Genomic DNA, 26,674 nt, shown 5'->3' on the forward strand with positions numbered 1-26,674 from the left:
TATTTAGTGAGGTTCATGTTATGCCAATAAAAAGTATGCTTTGGCATTGTTGTGAAAAATGAAAAATGTTACAGGCAGATGCAGAAAAAAAGTTGATTGTTGATTTTTTGACATTTTGTGTTATTAAGATAAAACGATCATACAGTCAACATTTGCTTGATACAGTCAACTATCTTTGATTACAAGGATTTTTACCATTGCTTTAGTTCCAACATTTTGCTGATTTGTTGTGTCTGGGTTGCCTTTGTCAGTCCAAGGAATTTCTGTCAGTTTTCACCTGAAGTCATTTTTACCTGCTTTGGAGCGAAGCAAACAAAAAATATTTCTGGTTGAACACTGACTTTGCTTTTTGTCCAACACCTACTGTTGGTGTTTTTGCATCACAAGCAAAAGTTTCCTATAAACTGAGATGTTTAAAAGCCTATCCAGGACTATGTGTTTTAAACATGGAGCTTTGATACTTGGAATTATGCTATTTGCAACTGCTACTGCCCTCAAAACGAATAGAAGGGGCCTTAGGGCCACAGATCCATGCACAGAAACTAAGAGGGCACTCCAGCTTTCTGGATTAAAAGGACCGATACCTCACACAGCTGTAAATGGTATTTAAAAATTTTATTGCTTGGTTTGGTTAGCCTATGTTTATTGTTAAATGTTAAGAAACCAATTGTATAACCTTATTTGATTCACCAGTTTTTCGTATAACTTTGGTCGAGTGAGTTAAATAAACAGTTACGCAAAAACATATTTTAAGAAGCAGTATTAAGCAACGAAAAAGTTAAACAAGATGCCAAATGACAATCACAATTCTTATTATAACCTGAATATCAAATTCATTCTTGCTTTTTAAATTACATTTCCCAGCTCGATCAGGGACGCTTATTTAAAAAAGGCCAAAACAATTTGATTGTTTCACGTCAGAGCAATTACTCTGTCAAAACAAATGGTTAAAAATATGTCCAACCGTGGGTGTTTATTTTTAGGCCGAGCATTGCAGGTCTGCCCAAGGGAATACAGCTGCTGCACACATGAAGTGGAGGCAAACCTAATCACAAGAAGCAACCTGGACTTTGAAATACAAGTTGAGAGAAAATGCTCGCTGGTCGAACACATGTTCAGCAACAAATCTGCCAAAGTTGATGGTATGTTTTTATTTATAAATGCACCAGTGCTACTTGTGTCTGACTAGATTTATGCATGTATAAAGTATTTTGTGAAACCTGTATGTTACCAAGTTTTTTTGGAATACATGTATATTTTTTAAGAAAGGGATGCCATTGTCTTTGATAATAACATAAGAAAATCTTTCTGCAGTACTTTTTATTAAAATGATCTAGGATTACATCTCAATTCATATTTGTGGATAATTCCCACAAGGAGAAAAACACATGTTGCACGCCAGTAAAATCTGTTAATGCCATTGCAACATGTTCTTATCCTGTAGAATTCGATGTTGAACAGTGTATGACATTTGCAGAAAATATATGTGTGATAGACGTGTGTTTGGGTAGTTTTATTGTTTTTAATTATTCTCTGCAATTCACATTGTTTGCTGTTTAATTGGAAACGAAATCCAAGTGATTAGCTGCAAGTTGTTGTTAACTACTTCCTTCCTCATTGGTTTTAAATTACTTGCAACGTGGTCCCGCCTTCCTGGCCATAGCAGACCGCCCCAATGTATTTAGAAAGCAATTTAGGTCTATTGCAGACGCGCTCGCTTCACCTTTCAGTCTGCCTTTGTTTGCGCACAAAGCCCACCTTTATCATTTAGGGGCGGCAAACGCGCTCTCCATGGGTCGCACTTTTGTTCCTAATTGTCGGCGATGACTGATGCTTTTTCAAGGTTTGTCTTGCCCACTGGACAGCAGAAAACTAGTCCCTAATTTGTAGGTCTTGTACTGGTGTTCTTAACCAAGCAACCGTGATGTTGTCTTGGTGGTGCGCTTAAAAAGAAGTTTGCTTTACAATGCGAATTTAATTTTCTTTCCCGTCATACGGGTGGTTGAAATAACTTCCCCGACATTGCAACTATAATGAAATGCCATAAGCTTATCATTATCTTGTACTAGTGCAAATACGTTTATGTGCGTAACGACGCTCCAATTTCACAGCCGCATGCAATCATTGGATGTTTTTGTGTGTTTTGCTGGGGGTCGTTCTTATTGCGCTTCAACTCTTTAATTAGCACTTGACCGAATTCACACGTTTGCCATTACCAGAGTTGTGCGAACAAATGCGAATTCAAGATCTGATATGTAAGCTTGCAATTGTACTTGGTGAAACATCATTTATGCGTGTTGCTTAAACTTTGACTACGTGTGTAGTTTTTTTAAACGAGCAACAAGAATTCACGCGACCCTTTGCTTCCATGTTAAGCATTGCTTCTGGCTGCCATAACGTTGGGGAAGCAATTTCATCTCTGTAAAGCCGTGTTTAGGAACATAACAGGACCCCAGCGCTCCCGCGGTGACATGGGGCGATCGCATTACGCAACCCACCCTCGATGGAAAGAATTTGGCGTGTCGCTGTCTTGCGTCTCCTTTGCACTACCTCGAATGACTTTTTTGTGGTATGTGCTCGGTACTACAGAAAACCGGTTCTTCACAAGTTTCTATTTGGCGTGTTGCCAGTCCAGGATGTATTGCGACACGCAAAATAGTAAGAATGCTTGCCTTATTCGTCACTTCAAGTTAGTTGTCTGTTTCGGTGGCAACCATTTATCACCTTGATGTCAGGGACTTTTTTGTTTTCTTTTGCAGTTTCATTCCTGCCACCGGTAATTCAAAAACAATATACTACAATTCGAAACACAGAAACACAAAATTAACTATCTACCCAATAGGAAGTTCTCCTTGACTATCCACGTAGAAGCTTTAACAGATTTTTGTGACCGAATTTCGTATGCTTTGTGGTATACCATCGCAATTTATTAAAATCCAGACATGCTTGCGGTTCAAACCATAGGTTTAGGCTAAAGTTACGGTATAGGTTACAAAACAACTTGCAAATGTTCGTAACACAAGTTACGCAAGTCAAAAACCAACGGCAAACTCGCCAAAGTTCGTCCGGTCACGGAAAAATTGTCTCCCAGACAAAACAAGTTGGGCTTCGGCGTCAAATTACTTTACAATGGCATTGACGAAGGCGCGGAAGTTCGCAGTTATTCGCCACCGCTCGCGGCCAAATGCCCACTTGCTAACGTCAAATCTGAACTGGAAATGCGACAAGTGAAGTCTCAGATTACAGTCGGTTGGCGACCAGGCTGGTAACCTTGGTACTGTGTGTCTGACTTGAAGTACAGTAAACGGGTATATAATATATATTACAACAAACAGTTGAAAACAAATGCTTGTACTTTTGGGCTTGACCAGTTTTCCGAATCATCGCATAGAATGACAAGTCACAGTGGAATTTTGTACTCATTTTGATTTAATACACATGCACTTGCCTAAACACAAGCGCAAGGTGAGTCATCATGGATGTTTGCCCATTTAGGGGGTTGGTCGTTATCTTTCCTATCGTATTTCCACTAAACGATCCACTCCCTGGTTTGGACCGACTCTGGAAACCCAGTACGTGTCTCAAACTTGTCCCGGGAATATAGGTTCGTGGTACCTTGACTGCTAATTGCTAAGCAAACGTGCCTTTTAGTTGATTCTCTTCCCCTGTGAGTACGTCATGCTTCTACGCAAACCCCAAAGCATTCAAAGAGCGCTTTTCCTCTATTTGTGCGTGCCCTATCAGTTGGGGCGCACTACAAGGTCTCGTCTGTTTCCGAAACTTATTTCCGACTATAGAAAGCCCAGTAGTTCGCAATCGCAACTAGCGCTGTTGTTGAAATGTCGATTTAAACGCTAAGGTTTGGCACTGTATCAGTCTTTTTTATTCCATATTTTTTGTTTCGATTTTCGTCACAGAATTTGCGCAGTGCGCCAGATGCAAACACCCACCAGCAGTACCCAAGCACACTATCCGTGTAACAAGCTCTAAATTTTGCGATTTGCGCCGCACCTAACCGCTATGACAGCTTAAATATTAGATTATTGCTTCTTCAACGCATCGGTGCCCTCCAACATTACCTCGACTGGAGATTGCTTTTGCAAGGCATGTATCACCGACTCTGTTTTCATCACTGAGTGTGTGACGGAAGCCTGCAAGCACGTACCTCTGGGCAACCCATTTCCAGCAGTGTTTGTTTTACTTGGCCCACAGCCCGCGATCAATCTACCATCGCGGGCTCTTCGCGATTGAACAAATATTTGCTCACTAGCTGCTCGATGTTGACAATCCAACGCAGTGGGTCGGTTTATAGGAGCTGGCGTGTGGTTGTGTGTGTTTTGGTCCGTATGAATTATGCGACGAGTCCGCCCTGTAACGTACTGCGTGAGTATGTTTTCGTCGTTACTTTAGTTGAACTTTGCTGCGATGAGTCATTTTCCGGTACAACTAAATTTGCGACGTAATTAGCGGCTTTTGGTATGCCCAGAAAACAATATAGTGTGTTTCCCGTATTCTTGCACACAACCCCTGTTACTTGGCTGATTCAGTTGCTATGTTGTCAAAGTTCGGCGTGGCTTTGTGTGTATGAAGCAACTGGAATAAAGATACTTTCTCCAGTTGCAACCGCGACAAATGAAGCAGCGAAGGTATGTTTTCAACGACTCGCATAGTTTAGTTTTTGTTTCGCATTAGAGAAATACACTCCAAAGTGACCAAAAATGCCATTACAGTGAAACATCGACCAGCCCGTGTCGTACAAGATCCGATGACAAACGAACTTTGACCTTATCTTATCGTAAATCAGAAAACCTCCCGATGTCATCGGAAAAGATGACGCATCTTTTGGCGAGGGTAATCATGTCACACTCTCATTCTCCGTGTCAGCATCCTCACATTGCTTTTCTTACGGATCCAAATGCCATTTTTAGTCCCCGTTTAAAAAATAGTTTCTATAACTTCTCGTATATACCCCGTATCGCCTTACCAGGGCATGTGCGTTCAGCTTTGAGATGTCTTAGCGGAGCCCATTAGGAAAAGCCGCGCCCGCAGTTCGTTTCTGTTGTTTTTGGATCGCTTTTCGGGGCCTGTTCGTGACCCCTTAAAGTCCCACACAAGTGAATCTCACCATGGCCAAACCTCACCGTGGCTGTCACGCTATCGGGAGCGATAACAATGAACCGAGGCTGCGCAAAAGTGCCTGCGCGCCTGGAAATTAAATTTGAACGCGTCAAGGCCCCCGTGGCAGAACGATTCCGTCTTGTCTTATCAACACTCGATAAGCGAAAAGAAATATCCGGTTGCGATCAAGCGGCTGAAATCTGTGACCCCGCAGCCCAAACACTCTCGATTTGCGGACAAATGTGAGGCCTTGAGTGTTGAGAGGGCGTTTAACTGACGCCCTAAACAACCCTACTGGTTTCCTTCTTTGGTCGGTCTTTTTTGGAGGCAAAAACAGTCGGTCGTGTGTAGAGTTACCATTGTGGCGTCATCAACACTTCTGTGACCATTTTCACTCCTTTCTTCGTCTAATGGTGACTGAATCATAAACACTGGCGGCCTCTGGGGCGTTACTAAGTGTCTGATTACGATACAGTCTAGTCAAAGTCAAGTTGACGTTCGAATACATTTTTGTCACGGATTAGAAAACCTTCTTTCGCTTGCTTTTATTTTACGCTCAAGCGCTGTTCAGAAACTTCAACGTCGTGTGTAAAGATTCCAGTGGTTGTCGTATGGGACAATTCAACGTACTGTTTTGGTGTCACCAAAAAGAGGGGAACTGCAGTTGATTAACTTTTCGGATCGTGAACCCTGTCTACGTCAGAACAACCCGACGGCGAAATGTCTAAACTTCGATGTGCTCGGCGACTTCGCTGTGGTCTCGCGTTGGTGGAAATGTCGCATCGCCTGCGGAGACCTCGCTGGTTTGGTTACAGCTTTGTTTACGCCCGCATCAATGGCCCCGGCAAGCAACCGTATCCCACGACAGCCCGTGCGACCTTATAAGTAGCAACCAACGCGAACTTGTACCTGTTCTCATGTTATGTACGACTCAAAACCGTTCGAGCTGCGGTTTCAGGAGGCTTGCCAGGTCGAAGAGCGTTCAGTTTTTTGCCCTTTGCATGTTCGTGCTTTTATTCTACAGCTATACACAATTCTACAGAATTGGTTTAATGTGACGTTTTTCAAAACTGTGCGCCCGCCAACAGTTTGCTTTCTAATTTGTGAACGTTCCTAAATCACCTTTTCTTTGCAAAAAGCCTCCTATTTCACCTTTTGATCAGTTACGTCACCCATGAAACCTCGCCCACACGTTCAACCCGGAATCGCCGCTGCCACTCACGTTCTTGTTGGTTGTTGTTCGAACTTCGTGGCCCGACGCCTTGTTTTGATTCGCGTCTGTTTCCTGTCGAGGTCAAAACAAGCAAACTAGGCTGAGTCTGTCTTGGGATGTCGTATGGTTGAGAATGAGGGGCACACCTTGTTGTACTGACACATACCGGAGTTATCCGTCACACACATCCTGACATTCGCAACCGTTTATTTGAGTTACATCTGCCAAGTTGAAACCTTACAACATTCTTGAGAACACCGAAAACAGATTATCCGTTGCGATTTTTTTTCCTTCAGCCACGAAAAATTCCTTTGCCTGCTGGGGTACGACGTGGTTTTGTTGAAAGCAAAGTGCGAATAACACGTGAGTTGTTATCCCACAAAAAAATACTTTCATGCACCAAGTGCACTTTGGACCGTTTTGTTATGACTTGAGTGCGCGGAATTTAGCTTGTGAATGCCATTGAACGGGCTTCGAAAATGAAAAATGCATCCAAAAAAACTCCCATGACCGTTAAATCGGATAAATGACGGCAAATCCACTATGCCAAATTACAAATAGTTTGTTTAAGTCTGGGCGTAACTGCCCCTATTACATGCTGCTAATCCCAGAAAATTGTCAAATTACACCGGTTTAAACGCGTCAACCGCGACGATAATGATGGAGCTATTTCTTGTTTTCTGCCTAGTCGCCGTCTGTTATTGGTCGCAACTCTCTGTCTGCATCATGAGGATCCCAGTACAGTTGTTCAATTACTCAAGGAAAAAGTTTCTGTTGTTATTGCTAATGCGTATCCGGAAACTTGACTTGCAGTGGTGGTTGTGTGCTGGGCTGTTGGTCGTTCGTTATGATTCATTCGACCACTAAATACCACCAAGTGTTTTTGGGAAAGAATATTTAATTGAATTCGTTTCGCCGTTCCTGGCGGGTGGTACGCGGTTTATTTTAAATAACAACTCTGAAATTGGACTTTCCCGTGCAGTATTGTTGGAAGAAAAGCCGAGTAGTCGATTGACAAGGCCGTAATTATACAAAAACGGCATTGCCGTTGACTCAAATGTTCATGCAAATGGAAACCAAACTAAAATTTTAGCATACAAATTTTACATTTATCATGTCTTCGTTTCTTAAAGTTTAGAATTATATTGAACTCGCTAAAAAGTATTGCATGGTATTTCCGAGCTCGTGTAATTTTCCGCTGGGGCAAGATGCTATTTTATCTCAAAGACATTGACATTGTGCTGGAACTAAAACACAATAATTTGCACTGATGCGCTTTAGGCAGTGTAAACTTGATTGTTCGGTGAACCGAATGATTTTTGCTAAAAGCTTGTTACGTCACAATGAGAAGTTTAGGGATGTGATAATAATATTAGTCCATTTGGAACAAACGGCAAGATTATGAAAAAGTATATGCGTTTCTCTATTTGTCGATAAACAAAACAACCTAACGACCATGGCAAAAAACGCGACATTTTTAAACCGCTTTGCGGCTTCTAAACCAACCGTTTACAGAAGCCAAAAACAGTGCATGCCGCACTCCACCCAACACCAGCCCAGAGCCCAGTAACCCTCTTACTGACGGTCGATCACTTCATAAACCTCGGCATTGAAACTAAAAGCGCAGACACGTTCACCAATCCTTTCATCACGCCGCCGCCCCGAGCAACAGCTTTGTACATAAATCTTCCCTTTCCTCTTGGTCGCCTTCCCGCTCTGCCTTGACCCTCTGTAGCCAGTTACTCTACTGTGTTGCTTGTCTCGTTCACTCACACTTTGAGAGTCGTTTCGCGTTGCTTTGGGTTTGGATTACTTACACTGCTCTCCATGCTTGTGGATGGAAACTTCTGTACTTGCATTTTTGCGTAGTGATCACGGTATTGTCTGAAATTATTGTTGCCAGACTGTAAAAAGCCAACTAATGTTGTGGAAAGATCCTATTTGTCCGTTCGCCTTCATTCCGAAACGTCACACTGTGTAATAATGCAATAGCAACGGCACAATTGTATGTTAGGTCATTTATAATTATTAGTCCGTCCACGAATATGTCTGGTAAACTATCAAACACTTAATCTATGACCGATGAGCTGGCGTTCTGTGTGAAACGTGTTAAAGGTAATGGCCGCCTAAACACTAGAGTATTGTGTAGCCTGAACCAATGCCGACCCTCGCGGAGCCTTCAAGTAGGACACTTATACGGTTTGTAGATGGCTATCGGTACCCCAGCGTCCGGCCGAATCACTTCGCGCGTTCGTTGAGCTCGCCAAAGCAAACAAATCTCGCGCTGTTTTGGTCGCCATCGATAATACCCTCAACATGTCATTTTTTCGCGAAAAATCGGCCATTGTGCGCTCATTGGGCAGCGATAACGAACCGTTGGCCGCTTTTTGCTTCCATACATTAAGATGGGTGGTTTAATAGCGTTGCAGTATTTCGATATTTACTGCACAAAACTTAAGGAATTTACCTGATGTCTTATCAGTTTCCCCTAAGTGTTATTGGCCAACTTCGCCGACCTTGAATACACGTTAAATTGTTGGATCTATGCTCAGACTTTTGTAATGTACAGGTGTTTATCCTGTGGCTTTTTCGCTAACAGCCCCGCCAACATGGTAAACATATCCAACTTCCATGAAAACGCCTGTTTTTCCTGTAAAATATCTCCACTAACTAAACCGGATTTGCAAATGCGATTTGTCTAATGTTTTTGTATTCGCGGCTGCGGGAGGTGTATCTTATTCAAACAAGTCGCTCTACCCGCAAGCACGATCATTTGTTTGTTGTGATCATAGAGCGGTATGCGGCAGGGTGAGTTGGGGCGGCCATAACCTCGAGTTGACCTTCCTGTGTTTGCACTTCGGTCGTCGGTGCCTTTTAATAGCAAGATTCCAGGGGCAAGAATAATCACAATGTCATGGTTCTACTCCCGTGTTGGTGTAAAAAAACGTTACCGAAAATATCGCTTCGAGTTCGCAAAGATTTGTCATTTCGGCAACAGTCTGATGAAAACCATGCTAAAAGTATTGTCCGTGATTACGATTTGATTCACGTCAAGAGGAAACAAACGGTTTTTCTATAAGTACAAGACGAAAGTTGAGTTGTAAAATTGACACCAGCATCAAACCTTATCCCACTTTGTGTAAAAGTGTCTGCGCGCCATTCACCCAAGTGTATCCCAAATGCTCATGTAGGTGCTATTGAACTAATAAAGGAACAATTGGCCACTGTCGGGCCCTTCACAACAGCCCAGCTGTGTTTGCCCTCTTAATCCTCTTCGGGGGCAGCGAAGTGCCAGGAATTTGGCGCCAAAGACCCGCTCCTTGCGTTTTCCGTTCGATGTTGAGGTTTTGTGCCGATTGTGGCACAACGTTTAATGTCACGCTATACTCGTTTGACTCCACGTCAAAAGCGAGAGGACTGCTAGACTGAGGAAACCGACACTTCAACGACACATGTTATTAACGTGGTTCTATATTTGGTCTTGTGGTCATTATTACCTTCACTCAAACCAAACCATTGTCGTGAATTAGGTTTGACCTCAGCTATTTTGACCCTAGGTAGAACTATGAGCTGTAGTTTATTAGGTATTTGCCTGCATAATTAGCAGTGTCTTTATTGTACTGTTACTCCAAAACCTCGCTTAATAAGGTCTTGAAATAGATTTGATTTTAACAAATGACCTCCAGGTAGTTATGATTACACCCGTTTTTTTGAGAAACAGGCGCCAACGCTTGAATATAATTATTTACAATCAAACCATTAGGTGGAAGAGTAGGAGTTTGTGAAAAGTGATAATTACGTGGGCCGTGATTGGCACGAAGATCACGGTTTAAGGCATGACCGCATTTCGTAAAACTTAGGAAACAATCAGGAACAACAATTACCGCCTTTTTGTGCAGTCAAGTGCCACATTCGAGAGTTAATAAAACGAGCACTTTAAACGATGCTACATTCCATCTAGCATTACCTGGGGCGCTGCAGATGAAGCGTAACACCGTACTTTGAAACGGCCGCCCGAAGTTAATCCGCCAACCATGGACATTCCTTGCATTCCGCAGCTAAACGTAGCTTATAATTAACCTACCGAATCATTAACCAGCACATTAAGTCATATGAAGCTATTGCAAAACAAGCGGCCTTAAATTGGTCACTGATTAGAACTGACAACAGTCTGTTTCATAGTGACTTGTTTGTTGGGTATAGCTTCCTTATTTTGAAATACGTTCATTTCAATTTGCTTTGGAAACATCGCATTGACGAGTCCAGTTGGATAGTATTATTTGCTCCTATAATCACAACAAATCGTAGATAAAATAACCTTGCTTGTGTGTGATTGCTGACACAATTGTCGAGCTTTCGAAAACGCTTGTTCGCGCAACAATGGCCCTTTGTTATTTGCATGTTTGTTTGGCTTAAACTTCATCGTTAGCTGACAAGCCATGTTGCTGTGCGGTTTGTAACCGATCGTTTGTTTGGCAGTTATGGATAGCTTTTCAACCACAATAACCTATTATCAACAGAGTGTACTGCTGTGGGCTTGAAAACATCAAAAACCGTTACGGTTGTGGGTATGGGGCTTTGCGAATTTATTACTTCCAAAATGTGTTTTAAATTTGTCGCAATTTAATAACGCCATGTTGCACAGGCCCAACCAAACACACTCATAGTGTTATTGATATCTAGTTTAAATATTGAAGCAGTTAAATTTGTGCGGTCACTCGAATTCTTGTGTGAATGGCCTATTAAGCCGAGTCTTGCTTCATGCCTCATTTGCTTACAATGCCATGCCTTCCGTTAGTACCCTTACAATTACCTGTCACTCCCAGGAGCGCGGGTTCGTCCTGCTCGATTTAAATTCGCCCTTTACCTCGGTATAAGATAGGCCATGTTGTTGGCATTGCTATCAATCAGTACTTCGATAATTCCTAAACCTTTTGCATGGGCAAAGGCCTTCGAATGACATGACGCTGCCCACATTCATCCAAGAACAATTTTGGGACCTACTCGTTACGTGGGTGCCGCTTGGCTAAACCAAAGCTTTGTGGTTAAAATGTTAAACAATGGTTAAACAAATCCATATGTTGTGCCATGCCACATCACAAGAACTTGTTCAAGCGTGGAATTTGTCGATTATGTCATATCGCAAGTGAAACGTCAACGCTTCCACGTTCAGTGAATAATCAGTATCAAGCTGGTAGGGGATAAATTGAATTAGAATTGAATTAACCTTGGCCAGATGGCGGATGGGGATATTTGGTCATGATTTATGACTTATTTTGATTCGGTGATCAGGTATGCCGTCAAGCCCAATGCCTTGAGGCTGTGGCCTTAACAAAACAGTCACAATGGCCTTGTGTCGCCCCTCCACAACTGTAACTAGATTGCCGTTGTCTGAAACTCAATCATCCACTTAAGCCACAAGGTTGTGTGCTTAAAGATTGGATTCCAAGCCAAAACAAGTTACTAGACGACTGCTTTTACCTGCTACACCCTCAGGCTCCTATTGCCAGACTTGGTTATCCTGACTTGGCTGAGTGTACATTTAAATGGAATATTAAATCAAATGTGATTTTCTTTTCAATATTTTTCACGTTGTATCCCATCCTATTTGTTGCGCGTTGTAATTAAATAAAATAATTTGGTGACCCCGAACGTGGTCACGACGCACAATTTGAGAATCCCTAGTCTTACAAATAAAATAATATGCCTGTGATATTGGTTTATACCTCATTGATGAAAGGTAAAATTTCTTGGTTACATCAGGCATGTTTATGTGTTTGCAGAGTTTTTCCAAAAGCTAGTGGACAACGCCAAAGACTCTCTCGATGATCTGTTCCATCGAACATACGGTTCACTGTATGTTGATAACTCCGCGATCTTCATGGAGCTATTTGACAATCTAAAAACCTACTACCAGTAAGTTAACATGTTGTAAATTCAGAGCTACTGATAAACAACTCAAACAGGTATCGGATCTCGTTTTAAATGGGATTTAACGTAAAAATTCGTTTGCAGTGGCCAAGGGATGCCGATGGAGGAAATCTTCGACAAGTTTTTCTCCCTGCTCGTACAGAAGGTCTTCAAGCTGATGAACGCCAAATACATCATCGACGACAAGTACATGCAGTGTATCGGAGACAGTGTCAATTCGGACGTCCTGCAACCGTACGAAGACACACCGGAAAAGCTTTCCAGCAGTGTAAGTTTAGGAAATACCGTAGTTGCATGCTCTATTGTGGGTGATTTTTCCGTTTCCAATGGCGCCTTTCACAATAAAAACAATTGTAGCGGCAGAGATATGTACATAGCGTTATTGATCCGCTGTGTTTTAAACAGACTTCAAACAAGAAAACTTTTCACTTGTACTCAGTCATCAGTCGGTATATGCGATGTATCATTTTGTTTTTGAAGCACAACCCTAGATTTCGGCAACGTCGAAAGCTTAGAAAAAATCGTTTATACCCCGAAGGGCAAACCCTTCATTGTTTACACAAGCGAGCTAAATTACCTTCCCTGTCTAATCATAATACATCAAAACACGTTTTTGTTCACGTTAAATTCTTTGCAAATAGTCGAGGGTGTTTACAATAACGTTTCTCCTTTTTAAATTCAAAGGCGTTGGATTAAGCGAATAACTGGTCCGTGACTAGTGTTAATTTTGACGAGTTTCTCATTGCTTACTTTTATGATTTATGTTGAAGAAAAAAGAATAATGCAAGTACCAAAATCACCCATTGCTTTGTATTCGGTCCATACATACATCATACATATTTTACGATATAGACTGGATTTTCTTTTTGTCGTGTGTTGAAAATGTATGACTATTTAAAATTAACATAATGCTTCCGCTGTTAAAGATCATTGGTGTGCAAAGTAATTCCATTTGTCAAGTCCTTGCGCCATAAAAACAACCTATAAATATTGCCGGCAGGGAACAGCGTATGGAGCAAAGTATCGTATTTCCGTTCGAAATCGAACCCTTACCTCACTATTGATGCACCTACTTACCTTATTTAGCTTACGAAATAAAAAAAAACACTGCGCAACACCATGACCTATTTACCATTGTCCGTATCTGCTTTATTTATACCCCTCGAACCTGTTTCGCTCGGAAAGCTTGGGCTCAACAATGCTTTTCCTGTCGCAAGCCATCAATAAATATTGTTGAGCCTTCTCTTCAACCTCTGCCCACCCTGACGAATGCTGACAATTGTGTTTACTTAGATTCAAAAAGCTTTCGTCACCGCCCGCTCCTTTATCCGTGGCTTGGAGGTTGGAAAGGAACTGGCTTATAACGTGGCGAAGGTGAGATCTTGTATTTGTGCAGTGATGCTATTTGTAAAGTGCATGTTTATTCACGTGTGTTGTATGATTATATAACCGGGTTTTAACCATTACATAACAATGCTGTTTTGCAAGAAGACGTCGCAATATTTGTCTAATGTTACCCAAACAAACCTGACGTTAACTAACTGTTGGTTGCGCCAATATCAAGCCGCGCCCTTAAATAAAATCGTTCATATAGCAAAGGGTCTTCTACCCATTTTCCTTGATAAATACAAACAAATATAAATTGGGAAGCTTTCGTAACAAAATACCTGTACCTCTCTGAATGGAAAAACTAGTTTTCAGTCCAACTTTTTGCTCACAGTTCGACCCGACGCAAGATTGCACTAAAGCCTTCATGAAGATGTCTTATTGCTCCAAGTGTCAGGGTATCGCCTCAATCAAACCATGCAACGGATTGTGTCTTAATATTATGAAGGGTTGTCTGCATGATTACAACAGACTCGATGCTGTCTGGAACGAATACATCGGTAGGATTTTTGTGTTTCACTGTTGTTTGTTGACAGGAAAGGTGCATTGGTCCTAAAGTTTGTTCAATTGATCTTATGTGTGAATTTAAATGTTAAAAGTGTTTCAATGCAAAACTAGTGTTTTTTAGTAAAAAACGTGTAATCGAAATATATACATGCACTTTTACTGAGCTTGTCATTAAACTGTTTTGTGTTCTATACAACGTAACCTTATAATGTGTTATCGGCATATTAAACTCCCTTGCAAAAACTTTTCCAACATTATTGGTGACCCCGAATCACATTCAGCTACTTATGTATAAATAAAGTAAATTTGACCGAAGAGCCGACCAAAACCGAGCTCCAATATTGCAACAATTCGCAAAACGCGCATTTAATCCCCTTTTAGCCGTGAATGTGGTATTTGTCCCTCGAATTTTACCGTTAAGTCGCCCAATCCATCTTCGACCCCCCCCAACAAGTGGCCACCCCACGGTTTCGCGACAAAGCGAACATCCGACAGTAATCTTCTTAACCACGGCCGACATGGCCTTCTTATCGTGTTGCGCAACATTTTGACTGCCTAAAATCACAATCGGATTCCAGTCTTGGCGCGCTCGCCATTTTCAAGTCCACTTCTGCTGAGCCGCAAGGCGCACTTGGCTTTGTTTACCCGCTCTCTGCTTTCTCCTAAAATAGCAGGACTTGTTCCGCGTTATTTACCTGCTGGCTATTGTTTTGATAACAACTCGCCGCCCCTGGGTCTTGTGTCCGGGTGCGGTGTCCCGGTATTTTTGTATTTAGCCGTTTTTTGATGTTTTGTGTTGGGACTGACGTCAACACTTTGTTTTGCACCACTTGCTGCCATACCACGACTTCGTTTTCAATTCTATGCCTGAGAATATATTTCAAAAACTGTCTTGTCGACAAATGGTTTATTTTTTTCGCTAAAATTTTGTATTTTTCTCTGACAGCAGTGTTCGCATTCCAGTACACCTTCCATTGCATTCTAAAATCCTTTTTTTAGACTCCGATTTTCACAAAAATATTTTTGACTGCTTTCAGACGCTATGCAAAAAATTCTGGACCGATTGGACGGACACCACAACATAGAAAGCGTACTCCAGCCGTTTGCCATCCGAATTTCGGAAGCCATCATGACGTTGCAGGAAAGAGGAGCCCAACTTAAGAGCACTGTAAGTACATGATTACGTAAAATTGAACTTGATGGCTGTACTTTGGCATCCCACGACAAAACCTCTTCAGGGTGGTTTTTGTACGTGTCTTATGATGACGTATGTCTCTTCGTGTGGTTCAATGTGAGGTTATGCCCTACTGGCATCGGCAGTTACGATCGCATTACAGCGTTTTATTTTCTGGGTTTCGTGCCCTCTTGAGTTTATACGCCGTGCTGAAACATTCTATATATGATTTTATATCTGCTTTTGTGCTGATACGGGTTTCCTTGCAAATTTTGTTCTAACGACGCATATTGTCAACGTTTGTACGTTTATAAGGTTTACAGGCTTGGCAGCCTAGGCATTGCAGCTCGATATAATAACGGTGATCGCCAAGTAAGGACCTGCGCAGTGGGGCGATCCTACCAATCGTGCCGTTGCATGAAACATTACTGCGTTGTTTTACGTTTATAAAAAACTGACCGGGGTTCGCGCCTTTTAACCTACTATCCCTATACACAGATCTTCACACTTTGCGGTACTCCACCGAAAGTGAACACAAGCGACACGGACGATATGTCCTTCCTCGGCCTGGAGAGCATGGGTTCAATCCCACTGCCCCCGTCTTACCAGTGGCCAGACCCCGTCCCAGGGGTAAACCCTTCACCAGTGGAACTGGAATCGCTCTTTCCCGGCAGCGTAAAGCGAGCAAAGGGTCAAGTTGAGTTTGATCTTACAGCGACACGCGAACGACGCTCGCTGGACGAAAACCACGGCTCGTCAAAGGTAGCTTGTTTGTGTGGTCGGCTGTTTAATTTGATAGCTAAATTGTTGCCTTGCTTTTGCTGCAGACTTAATGTAATTTTAAAAATATGTCCATCTGGCACAATTAAGCGTAGATTATAATTCCTTAAAGTTGAAAGCGAAAAGTTTACAGCTAAATTTAGGGCGATATTGTGTTAGATACCCACCGCATAATCTACACTAAAAATCGACCCGGAATGATGATTTCTCGCATTTCATGCGTTTGTAGTTATCAAAACCTTACGAAGGAGTCAAACAAATCACAACCTCACGTCAACAAAACGTGTTTCCAAACTCGTTCGCGTGTTTATCAAACTTCACAATTCTGAAAAGCAACAATGATTTTGTAAACAGAAGTCAAAAAGAGGCCGAAGAGGAGGCAAAAGACGACACCACAAGAAAAACAAAGAGGAGTTGCAGCTTTACCACCAGTTCCCGGTATCCTACGATCCCAGCGAGTAAGTGTGAAACGCGTTCGTTTAAAGCTTGTTGCTATGACTTCCATGGTAATGCGAACCGAGTGTAGACGCCAAGGCATCGGGCAAATGTTCCTGTGTGAGGTGTTTTTTTGTAAGGAATCTAATTCTTATCGATGCTGCAAATACTGGCGTCACCTAACCAAATATAAATGCAGCAAAATCGATATTCCAAATTAAATTGAGCGCCTCAGACGAACCTCACAGTTCAAATAAAAAAAGAAAAGGAAAATATTTGGTTTGCGTTTTGTAAAAATTGTAGAAACGAACGACGGACGAGATTAATTGTTTATTACGGGTAGAAAAATAGTTGTAATGCAAAAACTTGTCGGAAATAAAGCATTTGCCGAAACTTCCCGACCCGCTACTGATTTTACACTCAAACATAACATATATCCAACACCGGACTTGACCGTTTGTTAATTTTTTCAGATTTTCTTGTTTTTTTCTCTTTTACCCGTGTTGTCTGCAAAGAGGCGACAATTTAAATTTAAAAGAAAAATCTACATCAACATTTTCAATGTAGATACGATGGATACACGGACTCCAGTTATGAGGTACCCCGGACCAACCTCAAAATGGTGGTGACTGAAATGCGGATCACCCTGGAAGCAACCAAAGATCACTGGAGGAATCTTCCACATGCAGTATGCGAGGACGTGGCAGCACCCGCCAGCAGCCATTCCTGTTGGAACGGGGAGGCTGAAGGAATGTAAGTAGAACGTAATAAGCTCAATTGGCGTCACTGTTGGAAAATTTACTGCGTTGAATAAATATATACTGTGCTATGTGCATAGCAGCCATGGCATTGCCGCCAAGCTGGCTCGATTTTTTTACAATTTATGATACAATTTCGCCTTTAACAGTAGCGATCTTGTCCATCATATATGATAAACAGCCTTTGTAATTGTTCTGCTGCAAGTGGACACAGCATTTAAGTAAATATTTTTTCACCGTATATTGTCGAGAGTCTACGTCGTTTTTAAACCTCCCGATGTCTTGTAGTTACACAAGCCCCACAGTGGAGGAAGGATCAGAAAACCCAGAAATCATCGGACAAATTCCCGACCAAGTCATCGAGACACAAACTGATGCCATGCGTCAAATCATCGGTCAACTTAAGAACGTTTACAATGAAAGGAACCGTTTCCCTATTGATGGTAAGTCGGTTTAGACTGCGACGTCATCGATTACGTAACTATGTGACGTAATCGTGTTGATTGTTTTGCGTTTTCTGGTGCCGGAAGTGCGGCTAAAAATTGAATGGTGTAGAAAACGACCATTGTGACGTCAGAAGGTAACAAGCGTGACGTCAAGTACGTTGCTGGGGTGTTTGGTTTGGTGTGGCGGAAAATTGGTTATTCTGCTTGTATAAGTGCGATGACCAGAGTAGATTTTTATGTTAAACGACGACAACTGTTTGCTTGTTTATGTTCAAACAATCCTGTTTGTTGAACAGATGAGGTCACCGACTCGTCGGGTGATTATTCGGGTTCCGGTGACGGGTCTGGCGATCAACCGGGTGCGGATGAAAGAAATAATGGGTCAGTGATACTTTACAGTACTTTCTATGATGCACTGCTTATTACGTAACGTGTCGTTATAAGCTTATATGTTCAATGATAATAAATTTTGTTTCGAGTTTTCAGACTAAACAGAGAACATGTCACAAACTCTTTACATTAGGTCATATTTAGACGTTTTGGTCATAACAATAATCATTTTCTGTGTGATTCTTTAAGAGCTGTTCTTTTTACGTCTTGCGCCTTGTTGTACATCTGTGTGTTGTGTTTATAACAAGGAGGGCGATCAGTAACCTTTCTAACTTTTTATTCTGTGCATTAAACAGCGACGATAGACAACCGTCCGAGGTGAGCAAGTGTCCAACATGCGGCGCCACCATTCCAAGGAGCTTTTGGCCGCTTGCGGTGCTATCGAGCATCGCCCTTTGGATATTGAGACCCAACTAGAAGAAGCAAAGTCACAATTTCATCTACCTCCGCTGCGTATAAACAATTCTACTTCCAGTAAAAACAACATTTCCTGCTTCAGAAGTGACGTCAAAGATCAGTGTGACGTCACAAAGGCGGTCTAGAGGGCTTAATGTCTTACGGTGCTGCGTTTGATTTTTTTGTTTTATACTTCAGTATTGTAACGTAGACTCCCCGAGGCCCGGGCATTAGTGGGGTTGCAAAATCCTGCTTTGAAAACCAGTTGTCATGCTGTGAAACGCCTCAACGCGAATCGTGGTCAAGGTGCAGCCGTGTTTGTAGTTCCGCAAAAAAGCGCGTTTCAATTTATTCGCGAGTGCAGACTTTTATCGACAGCCAGAGCTCGTTGGTTGTCTTTCAACTTTTGCGATTGGCATTTCTGACGGCGGTTGTAGCTGTCCTGTTTATCCGAATTCGCAAGTTCGAAACTACGCTGTCGTTGGGTCGTGTTATTCACGGGGTTACCGTTAAGTTGAATGCGTGTCTCTCCCTATGCAAATTGTATGTGAGCGCGCAGGGCACATTTTTTACCGACGCCTTAAAGTTGATTCAAAATAATCGAGCCGAAATTTGCTTTGCTTGCGAATCATGATCTCAAGCGCTTTTAATACACTCTTGATTAGTTTTTAAACGTATTTCGTGATAGGTTACTGCACAGAATTGACCGTTCGCGAAGATTATATTACAAGCGCGACCGCAACGAATTTAAGCGCATACCTATTTTGATGTAACGCGTTTTACGCCTCATTTCATGTTTTAAAATCGGTAAAAGTGACATCTTGACTTTCAAACTTTTCTATTATCATGCACCTCGCCTTACCAACGTCGAAGCAATCGTGGTCTTTTTTATGATAAGTGCCCAAATGAAACATTTTCTAAGTGTCGCCAAACGCGATGGTACCGTTTTGTACATTACGCTATAGCCCCGAATGCTTTTGAATCGCGAACCGTGCGATGCTATTCTTATCTTATGTTCTTACCAATTCGTTTATTTCATTTGTGCTTGTTTTTTCCCTACTTGTACATTTTGTGCCTTTTCGTCGCCGAAAGAAGAGTCTTGGCCTCTAAAATAAAGCGTTTGTATTTGAAATAATTTTGAATCTATGCAGTGTGGAGGGTAGCAGTAACGTTACTTGCGTTGTCTGATTATAGTGGTAGAGGTCCCCTACGTATGTGCGAAGGTGTACCTTAGCCACAATGTACCCCGTGAAACCGCTGAGCTCTTGTAGCTCAGTTGGCAGAGCGTTGAGCCTGGTTAGGCCAGGGTTGTGAGTTAAAACCTCACCGGGAGCTTGATTTTTCAGATTTCGCTCAGACTTGTCGGTAAAAATGGCTTATCTAGCTAAGCTGCTACGCCTGTCCTGTGAAGCCTGTAAACCTCATGATGGTGAGGAGGGAAGGGGCGCAAGTTGGGTCCATTTGTTTTTGGTGTTTATTAATTTTAAATATCCACCGTGTCGGACACGCAGTAAAAGCAAAATAGTCAGGACCTGCAGTCTTAAATCTCTGGGGTCGTGATAAAAAAAAACAGAGATGATTCGTAGAAATTCGAGTTTAAAACTTCATGAAACAACGCAGCACTGACGACTTCAAGATTGTGAGGCAATATTCCGAAAGCGAATCACCAAAATATCTCAGCCGTCGGAAGCTCCCTCGCATGATCGCTGAACATCTTGCAAATCTCTGGAAATCATTCCAGACACACAATGGAGACGAACCAACCCCGAGTGAGTTCCACTCGCTATCCAAGTAAACGACGATTTATTTGGATTCCATCGCATCTTCAGTACTCCCGACACTGGAGGGCGGTATATCTCGTCGGCGAAATCGTCGTAAGTTCTGGCAGTAAAGAATAAAACGGTTTTTGTTCGTAGCGCAAATGTACATGTCGATGGCAAACAATAGCTGAAGTTGTAGGGAAGTGCTTAGCAATCAGTGGGTCGTGGCAAACTAATGTGTCCCAAGCCGATGCCAGGCCATATGTACAAACTAATATACTTCACAAATAACCTTTTTTTTGGCAAATTTTGACATTACCACTGTTGGACAATTCGTTAAGCCTAATACAAACGCTATACCCAAATTGCATAAATGCGACTACTTTTATTGTGACTTCATAACCCTTGTGATTGGGTTGAGGATTGCCGCGGGAGTTTGAGTGTTTATAAGTGTGACGTCAGTGATGGCGGAAACAAATAGTTTGTGCTTTAACTTACAGTGTTTCTGGTGGCTTGAGAAAATATCAATGAACATAACTGTATAAATTTTATAATCGTAGCCATGACGAACCAACGTTAAAACCATACCTGATTTCCTTGTGTGCGAGTCGTTTCTCCCAATCACCCAGCGGTTTAGTCATATCCGAATCGAAGAACACAAGTTTGTATTCGTAGCTTTCTTCCACTTCGACCTAACAAGAGAACATTATGTTGGATGAAATAAAATTGTTCCGCAGACCGGCCAGTGTATATGAACATGGAGGTATTTATCATCAGTCTCTTTTCCATGTTAATCTATATTTCAGTGAGGCAATTTTTTTCCAAAAATATTAGAATTTACCCTATAATTTCACATTTAGTCCCATAAGTTTCTTGTTTTATCAGTCAAGACAACAAATTTTTCAAGTGAGCTGCAAGCTTGGCAACTGTTTCTACCTATTAGGTATCATCAGTGTAACTTTCGGATTGTGCGACGATCTTGCCGCCAAATAATCCCACTTTGTGGGGCTATTGCTTACATGAATATAAAAATAGCCACCTTACCTGAGAAACAGAATTCAGACAAACTATTATACCTCTGGTTGTTCAGTCGTTTCGCTTTCGTCACTCCACTGAGCTAAAGACTGAAACAGCAGCATTCGTGGCAACTTCTTCATGTACGAGTTGCTCCTGTTCAAGTTGTTACACGTATAAACCATGGCATTTCCCGCCGTGTCGCCACCGGCGGCGCTATTGAGCCAATCGCTGCATGTAACGGTGAAGCAACATGCCTACGAAATGAACTTGTCAAAAAGTGATTTGCTCTTGAGATCCAATCTTGTTTTAGTTAATGAGTAAAGCAAACACATCTTAGAACGAAAATAAAATTGGAAAGTGTTCAGTTTTAGCGCTCCTTTTGCCACCTACCACGCATACTATACAATTTAAACAGGACTGGTCTTGCATCATTTGCTAACAAAGCTGGAAATGCCAACTTCAAAACTTTTGGTTTGTACGTTGCCCGTGGGTATTCTTTAAATGCGACAGACTGATGGTTAACATGCTGACTTTGTACAATGACATCCTGCTATTTTTCGAAAATTTCGTGTTAAATATTAAATCCCACAAGGATACCGTGGTAAAATTGTCTTAGCGATCGTCACTACTCATGCTGTACATAGCCCTTTAGGAGAATAAAGTTTGGTGAAGCCCTGGTTAGACTGAGGGTATATCCCCGAAATAACAATCAAACATACCTTGGTGGGAAATATGTTCTGCAAGGAATTGGTGACGGAGAAACTCGCGTAAACGCAACCATGCGAATACGGAATCGAAAAGCTTGAGTCGGTGGCTGCATAAACCCCGTTATAAAGATATGGCCAACATATTTCGTTGATAAGACTTGCACGGGGAGCGACGTTGTCCTGTGGCAAACACAACAAATTATCGATGGCCTTCACATGGTCGCCTGATTCTATAACCCTGGTGGTTTTATTGGTATCTGATATAACATTGTCGCATTATATCATATGTACATGATGCATGAACAGTAATTTAGCTCATGGCGTCGTTGTCTACGATTCGTTCTATTTGTGAGTGGCTACCGTGTGGTCTTTTGCGTTAATATTTGGTTATAAGTAATGCAGGGTATTGCACCACCACCAACTGGTACCTACTGGGATCTTTAAAACCGACAACTTAACGCACATTATGTCACTGAGTATAGTTTTTCTTGTATTTAGCTGGAAGTCAGGTATAACACAATTGGAGCAATAAAATTAGGACCGTTTTTGGGGTAAATTTGAGTAAAGTCCGACCAACCTTTAGATCACACTCCGGTCTCCTGCGATCCCATACTTTTATAAATCTATCGGCCCCCGCTGTGGCAACAACATATTCGTCGAATGGACACCAGGCTATTCCCATGACCGGTTTAGAATGGGCTCGGAAGGTGAGAATGGGAAAAATCACTTTGCCGTCTGCCACCCAAAAAGAGAGTGTTTATTACTTTGTTCAAAAGTTACGTAACGTACATAAGTTGTTAAAAATATATATGGGCAAGCGGAGACCCAGAGTCGATCAAGAACCCCTGTTATATATGTGATATAAATATTTTTCAAGCGCACACTATTTTTGTAATTGAATCAGTTTTGGACTGGCGAGACCTACAGAAAGTCAATAAACGATGCCCCAACTAACTTATGACAGACTGACTACGAACACAAATGCGATTTTTCGTAGGATTAGTAAAAAACGAGCAGAACGCAAACGCAGTTCTGTTCTCATGTTTTAATTAATCTGTTCTTCTGGCACAATTTGAAACGTAACTGTTTTTACCCATTCACCTGCTATTTAGCTAGGCTTCCTCAGAGCGATGGCGCGGCACACAACCAAACAGATTAATTAAATATGCCTGGCAGCAACACAATATCTGTATATTACACTCAAATTTTGCGAAAATGCTTTAAGACAAAATCTTGACACTTTAGACAAACAACATTTAGTATTTTCTTCCTAAAATCCACGTTTTCCAACCAACGCCACTTGTTGTGCGAGGCACAGTTGGAAACTTCACATTTAAAATTTAAGTATTAATATCCTCATGTGAAAACGCAGTTTCATTTAAAAAAAACATGTTTTGCTAAACACAGTCATCAGCTATTATTCAAATATATTTTAACTGACAACTCACTCTCTTCAGCATGAGACAGCAACAATTTGGACGTGGTGTTAACATCCCAAATGGCGACATGACCAGAAGCAAAACCACCAGCAATAAACCCACATCCATCGCTGACCGACCAAGTCACAGAGAAACATTGACCGAACAACAACTTTTCGTTGGCCATAGGTTTCAATGTTATAGATGCCTCAATGCTGTAAAGCAGTGAAAATGATCCTTTTTAAATAAGTTTTATGCAAACTGTAGGTAAGGGTAAATATAATTTACCTTTTTATGCTTTGTGTTTGATCTTTGCTCTCTGAATTTTCACAGGATGACTGAGTTAGACCAGGAATGGCAAGGATATTTACATATCCACAACCCATTGCCAATGCTAGGATTCCCAACCTTCCTGATGTACTTTCATCAGCTTGGACAAACCCTCCAAATGGGCACCACTGCAAATCCCAAACAGGTCCCCCTTTTAATGTGAAAGCATCTGCAAGTCTGGGAACCTGAGCAAAAATATATTTCAAAATTAAGTTAAAACAGTGTATAATTGTATAGAGTGTATAATGTACTTTCATACATAGCTACTAGTATATGTGTATGTGAACTGTAAAGGAAATACATACTTTGAGCTGAGAAACATTTTGCCTTCAGTTAGCTTTAGTAAAACTAAAATGGGCAGTTCAAAAACCTTCTTGACGACGCAAGAAAAATCATACAAACCTAAAACTATAAACAAGCATAAAGTACCATGTGGTGTATAAATATAAAATAGCCCAAGGCCGTTAATTATAATACTTATATCTAGTGATCTTGAACTGCATTAAACAGCTTTCTGTTCTTGAAAAATCTTACCTGTGAGTTGATTTTGGTTGCATGCAAATTGCCACAATTCCACAGTTGCAAAACTGCTGGCTCATCATAAGTTTGAGTTGGGGTAACCAGGTGTTCATCAGTGTGTGTGGTCAGCGATAATATCTGGTCCATATTATCAACACCACATGGGTACGGACACCAGGCCATAGCCCACACTGGGGCTCCTGCATAAAATGTTTGAGACTTCAATGTGTCATCATCAATGGCTTTAAATAGGTCCAAAGATTTGAATGACAAGTTCTTCATGGCATCAGCTTTTGTATTGGCAACTTTCTTTTGATTGAGAGGTTTATCCATCAGGCTAGTTTCAATGGCAAATGTGGGGGATTGCAGATTCAAATGAAAAATGTTGGTCAAAGTTTCACAAGAGAGTGGGTTTGAAGAAATTTTTGACATTTCAATTGTGGCATTTGGCCTGCATTTCTTCTCAATATCTTTATAACGGTTGAAAGTCCACTTGAAGGCTTTGGCTAAAGGTGCATTTAAATATGAATATGTGTTTGCTGTTCCTATTTGGGATGAAGACTGTCTCTCAGTTTTGCGAGCTGAATTTTGCTTTTTTCTTGAAGGCGTTCCCTAAACACAATCATTGTTAAAAAAGAAAGGAACGGGGTCTATTCACTTTATGACCGTGGTTCCCAGCCTTTTTTGTCCTGTGCACCCTTTTAGTCGATAATCAAATCTAATTCCCCCCTACAAATTTAGTTTGCCAAAATATCGTTTACAGCAATAACACATAGCACAGACAACCAGTAAAAGATTAATATTGTGACACAAATTCCCCCTACAAATTTCAAAATTTCCCCCTAGAGGAAACAGTATGGTTAACTAGTTTATATATACCTTTATCCTTTTCATAAAATTTTTAAAAAAATTTAATTTTTCAAAAAGTTTTTAAAGTCATAGACTTTATTTGAGGAATTCTAAAATCAGCCCTGTAACTGCAAATTATACCTAACATGTTGTGGAGATATACAAAATAACACACAAGCTAAAAATTTAGTGCTTGTGAAACAATCATAATGTTAAGCAATGATTATTGGCTCCACATTGCTTATCATATGATTATTGTGACATGGGGCCTGACGGCACTATTGGTTGAGCTTGCTTGGCCGTAGTGTTTCCACCTTGTTTTCTCCGTAAGGTTGCACCTAGTTTGGTGCCCAACGGATGACAGTGATTGTATAGTCACTACAAAGTGGAAGTCTTTGCTTGGCCGTTTGGTCAGCAAAGTCGTCTTATAGTCACACCAGCTGCACTGATGAGACCTTTTAGGTCGAAACAGTGGCCATCTGTCTGCAGCTTATACACAATCATAATGTTTTTACAACAATTTTTTGCCCATAACTTACTTCATGCATAAACTGTTCCTGTGCAATATCCTCCCACATGACTTCAGCAAGCTCTTTTGCATCAGGATTGTAATGTTCGTCCTTATCTTCATCGATTGGAGAGTCACCTGATTCGTATGCATGGATTCTAGTTGTTTCCCAAGCTGCTGAACGCCTGCTACTATGTGGTGTTCCAACATATGGAGCTACATGAACATCTATAAACGCATACAGGAATATTTTTTTTTATTTCTCTGCTTGGCAGCGAATTTCTCTGTCAACATCCAAGGTTACAACCTCCACTAAACATGGGATAAACTTTTACTTTGTAAATTTTATATATATACCTTTAATGTGATCCGTGGCAAAGACTTGTTCAGTAAAAGATTCGTTGCACACAGCACAAATATATGGTGCTTTCGGCAATGCTGGGCAATGAACAATGTGTGCCTTTAAACCAGCCACACTTCTGTAAGTCTTTTTGTAACATCCTCTACAGTTATACACCATTTCCTCCCCTGGTTTTGTGTTCAACTTCACATCTGACACCTCATCTTGAAAAAGCTGAGACAAACGTGGTGGTTGAACAAAGTTTATCACTGCATTGTGCATAATGTAGTCAGCCAGATCTTTTGGGTCTTCAAAAGCTGGGTTATCACTCAACACAGTGTCTGCTGCCGACTGGAGTTCTTCTGCAGTACCCTGCTGATCTTCAACATGGTGAACCGCAACCAACTTTTTCGGTGACAAAGTTTTTCTGCGTCTTGCCCGTGTTGAGCTCATGCTGCCTTTTAAATTGTGTTTGATTTGATTGATTATCTACAAAAAACAAATGCATTCTGGCGTTAACGATTTAACGCAGGCTTTGACACAAAAATTATACATTGCCGATAGACAATTTAAATGACGTTGAGCAGTTTAAACCACAATACGCATGTATGTAACTGAAATACGCCAAAACTGGTGTTGTTTTCCTTTTATCCTTTTCGTAATTCATGCTGCATGTAAAGAAATGGGAAATC

At 41.3% G+C, this 26,674-nt stretch overlaps 2 protein-coding genes across 2 annotated transcripts; one reads left to right on the plus strand and one right to left on the minus strand.

The window, feature by feature from the left end:
• Nucleotides 1-166: 166 nt before the first annotated feature.
• Nucleotides 167-19,660, plus strand: LOC145899855 (glypican-6-like). The gene is made up of 13 exons (XM_082988784.1): nucleotides 167-602; nucleotides 984-1,142; nucleotides 12,115-12,247; nucleotides 12,347-12,530; nucleotides 13,556-13,636; nucleotides 13,983-14,148; nucleotides 15,193-15,323; nucleotides 15,828-16,091; nucleotides 16,464-16,567; nucleotides 17,112-17,297; nucleotides 17,591-17,745; nucleotides 18,045-18,129; nucleotides 18,435-19,660. The coding sequence occupies exons 1-13, from the start codon at nucleotides 410-412 to the stop codon at nucleotides 18,553-18,555; spliced, it is 1,962 nt and encodes a 653-aa protein (XP_082844910.1). The 5' UTR covers nucleotides 167-409; the 3' UTR covers nucleotides 18,556-19,660.
• A 330-nt stretch (nucleotides 19,661-19,990) lies between these two features.
• Nucleotides 19,991-26,463, minus strand: LOC145903960 (general transcription factor 3C polypeptide 2-like). Its single transcript, XM_082992161.1, has 10 exons — nucleotides 26,000-26,463; nucleotides 25,674-25,870; nucleotides 24,301-24,897; nucleotides 23,725-23,951; nucleotides 23,467-23,651; nucleotides 22,596-22,753; nucleotides 22,031-22,198; nucleotides 21,371-21,565; nucleotides 20,883-20,986; nucleotides 19,991-20,415 (listed from the first exon to the last, which is right to left on the minus strand). The coding sequence occupies exons 1-10, from the start codon at nucleotides 26,433-26,435 to the stop codon at nucleotides 20,211-20,213; spliced, it is 2,472 nt and encodes an 823-aa protein (XP_082848287.1). The 5' UTR covers nucleotides 26,436-26,463; the 3' UTR covers nucleotides 19,991-20,210.
• Between the last annotated feature and the right edge of the window lie 211 nt (nucleotides 26,464-26,674).

The sequence above is a fragment of the Ascidia mentula genome, chromosome 1 (assembly GCF_947561715.1).
Source record: "Ascidia mentula chromosome 1, kaAscMent1.1, whole genome shotgun sequence".
Classification (NCBI taxonomy): Eukaryota; Metazoa; Chordata; class Ascidiacea; order Phlebobranchia; family Ascidiidae; genus Ascidia; species Ascidia mentula.

Excerpts from the sequence above, each read along its gene's own strand:
- LOC145899855 (XM_082988784.1), top strand. The coding sequence starts at position 410 with ATGTTTAAAAGCCTATCCAGGACTATGTGTTTTAAACATGGAGCTTTG. Across the intron at positions 14,149-15,192 it reads TGTCTGGAACGAATACATCG|ACGCTATGCAAAAAATTCTG; the intron begins GTAGGATTTTTG and ends GACTGCTTTCAG. Across the intron at positions 18,130-18,434 it reads GCGGATGAAAGAAATAATGG|CGACGATAGACAACCGTCCG; the intron begins GTCAGTGATACT and ends TGCATTAAACAG.
- LOC145903960 (XM_082992161.1), bottom strand. The coding sequence starts at position 26,435 with ATGAGCTCAACACGGGCAAGACGCAGAAAAACTTTGTCACCGAAAAAG. Across the intron at positions 25,871-25,999 it reads TGCCACGGATCACATTAAAG|ATGTTCATGTAGCTCCATAT; the intron begins GTATATATATAA and ends ATGCGTTTATAG. Across the intron at positions 20,416-20,882 it reads CTCGCACACAAGGAAATCAG|AACTTACGACGATTTCGCCG; the intron begins GTATGGTTTTAA and ends CTTTACTGCCAG.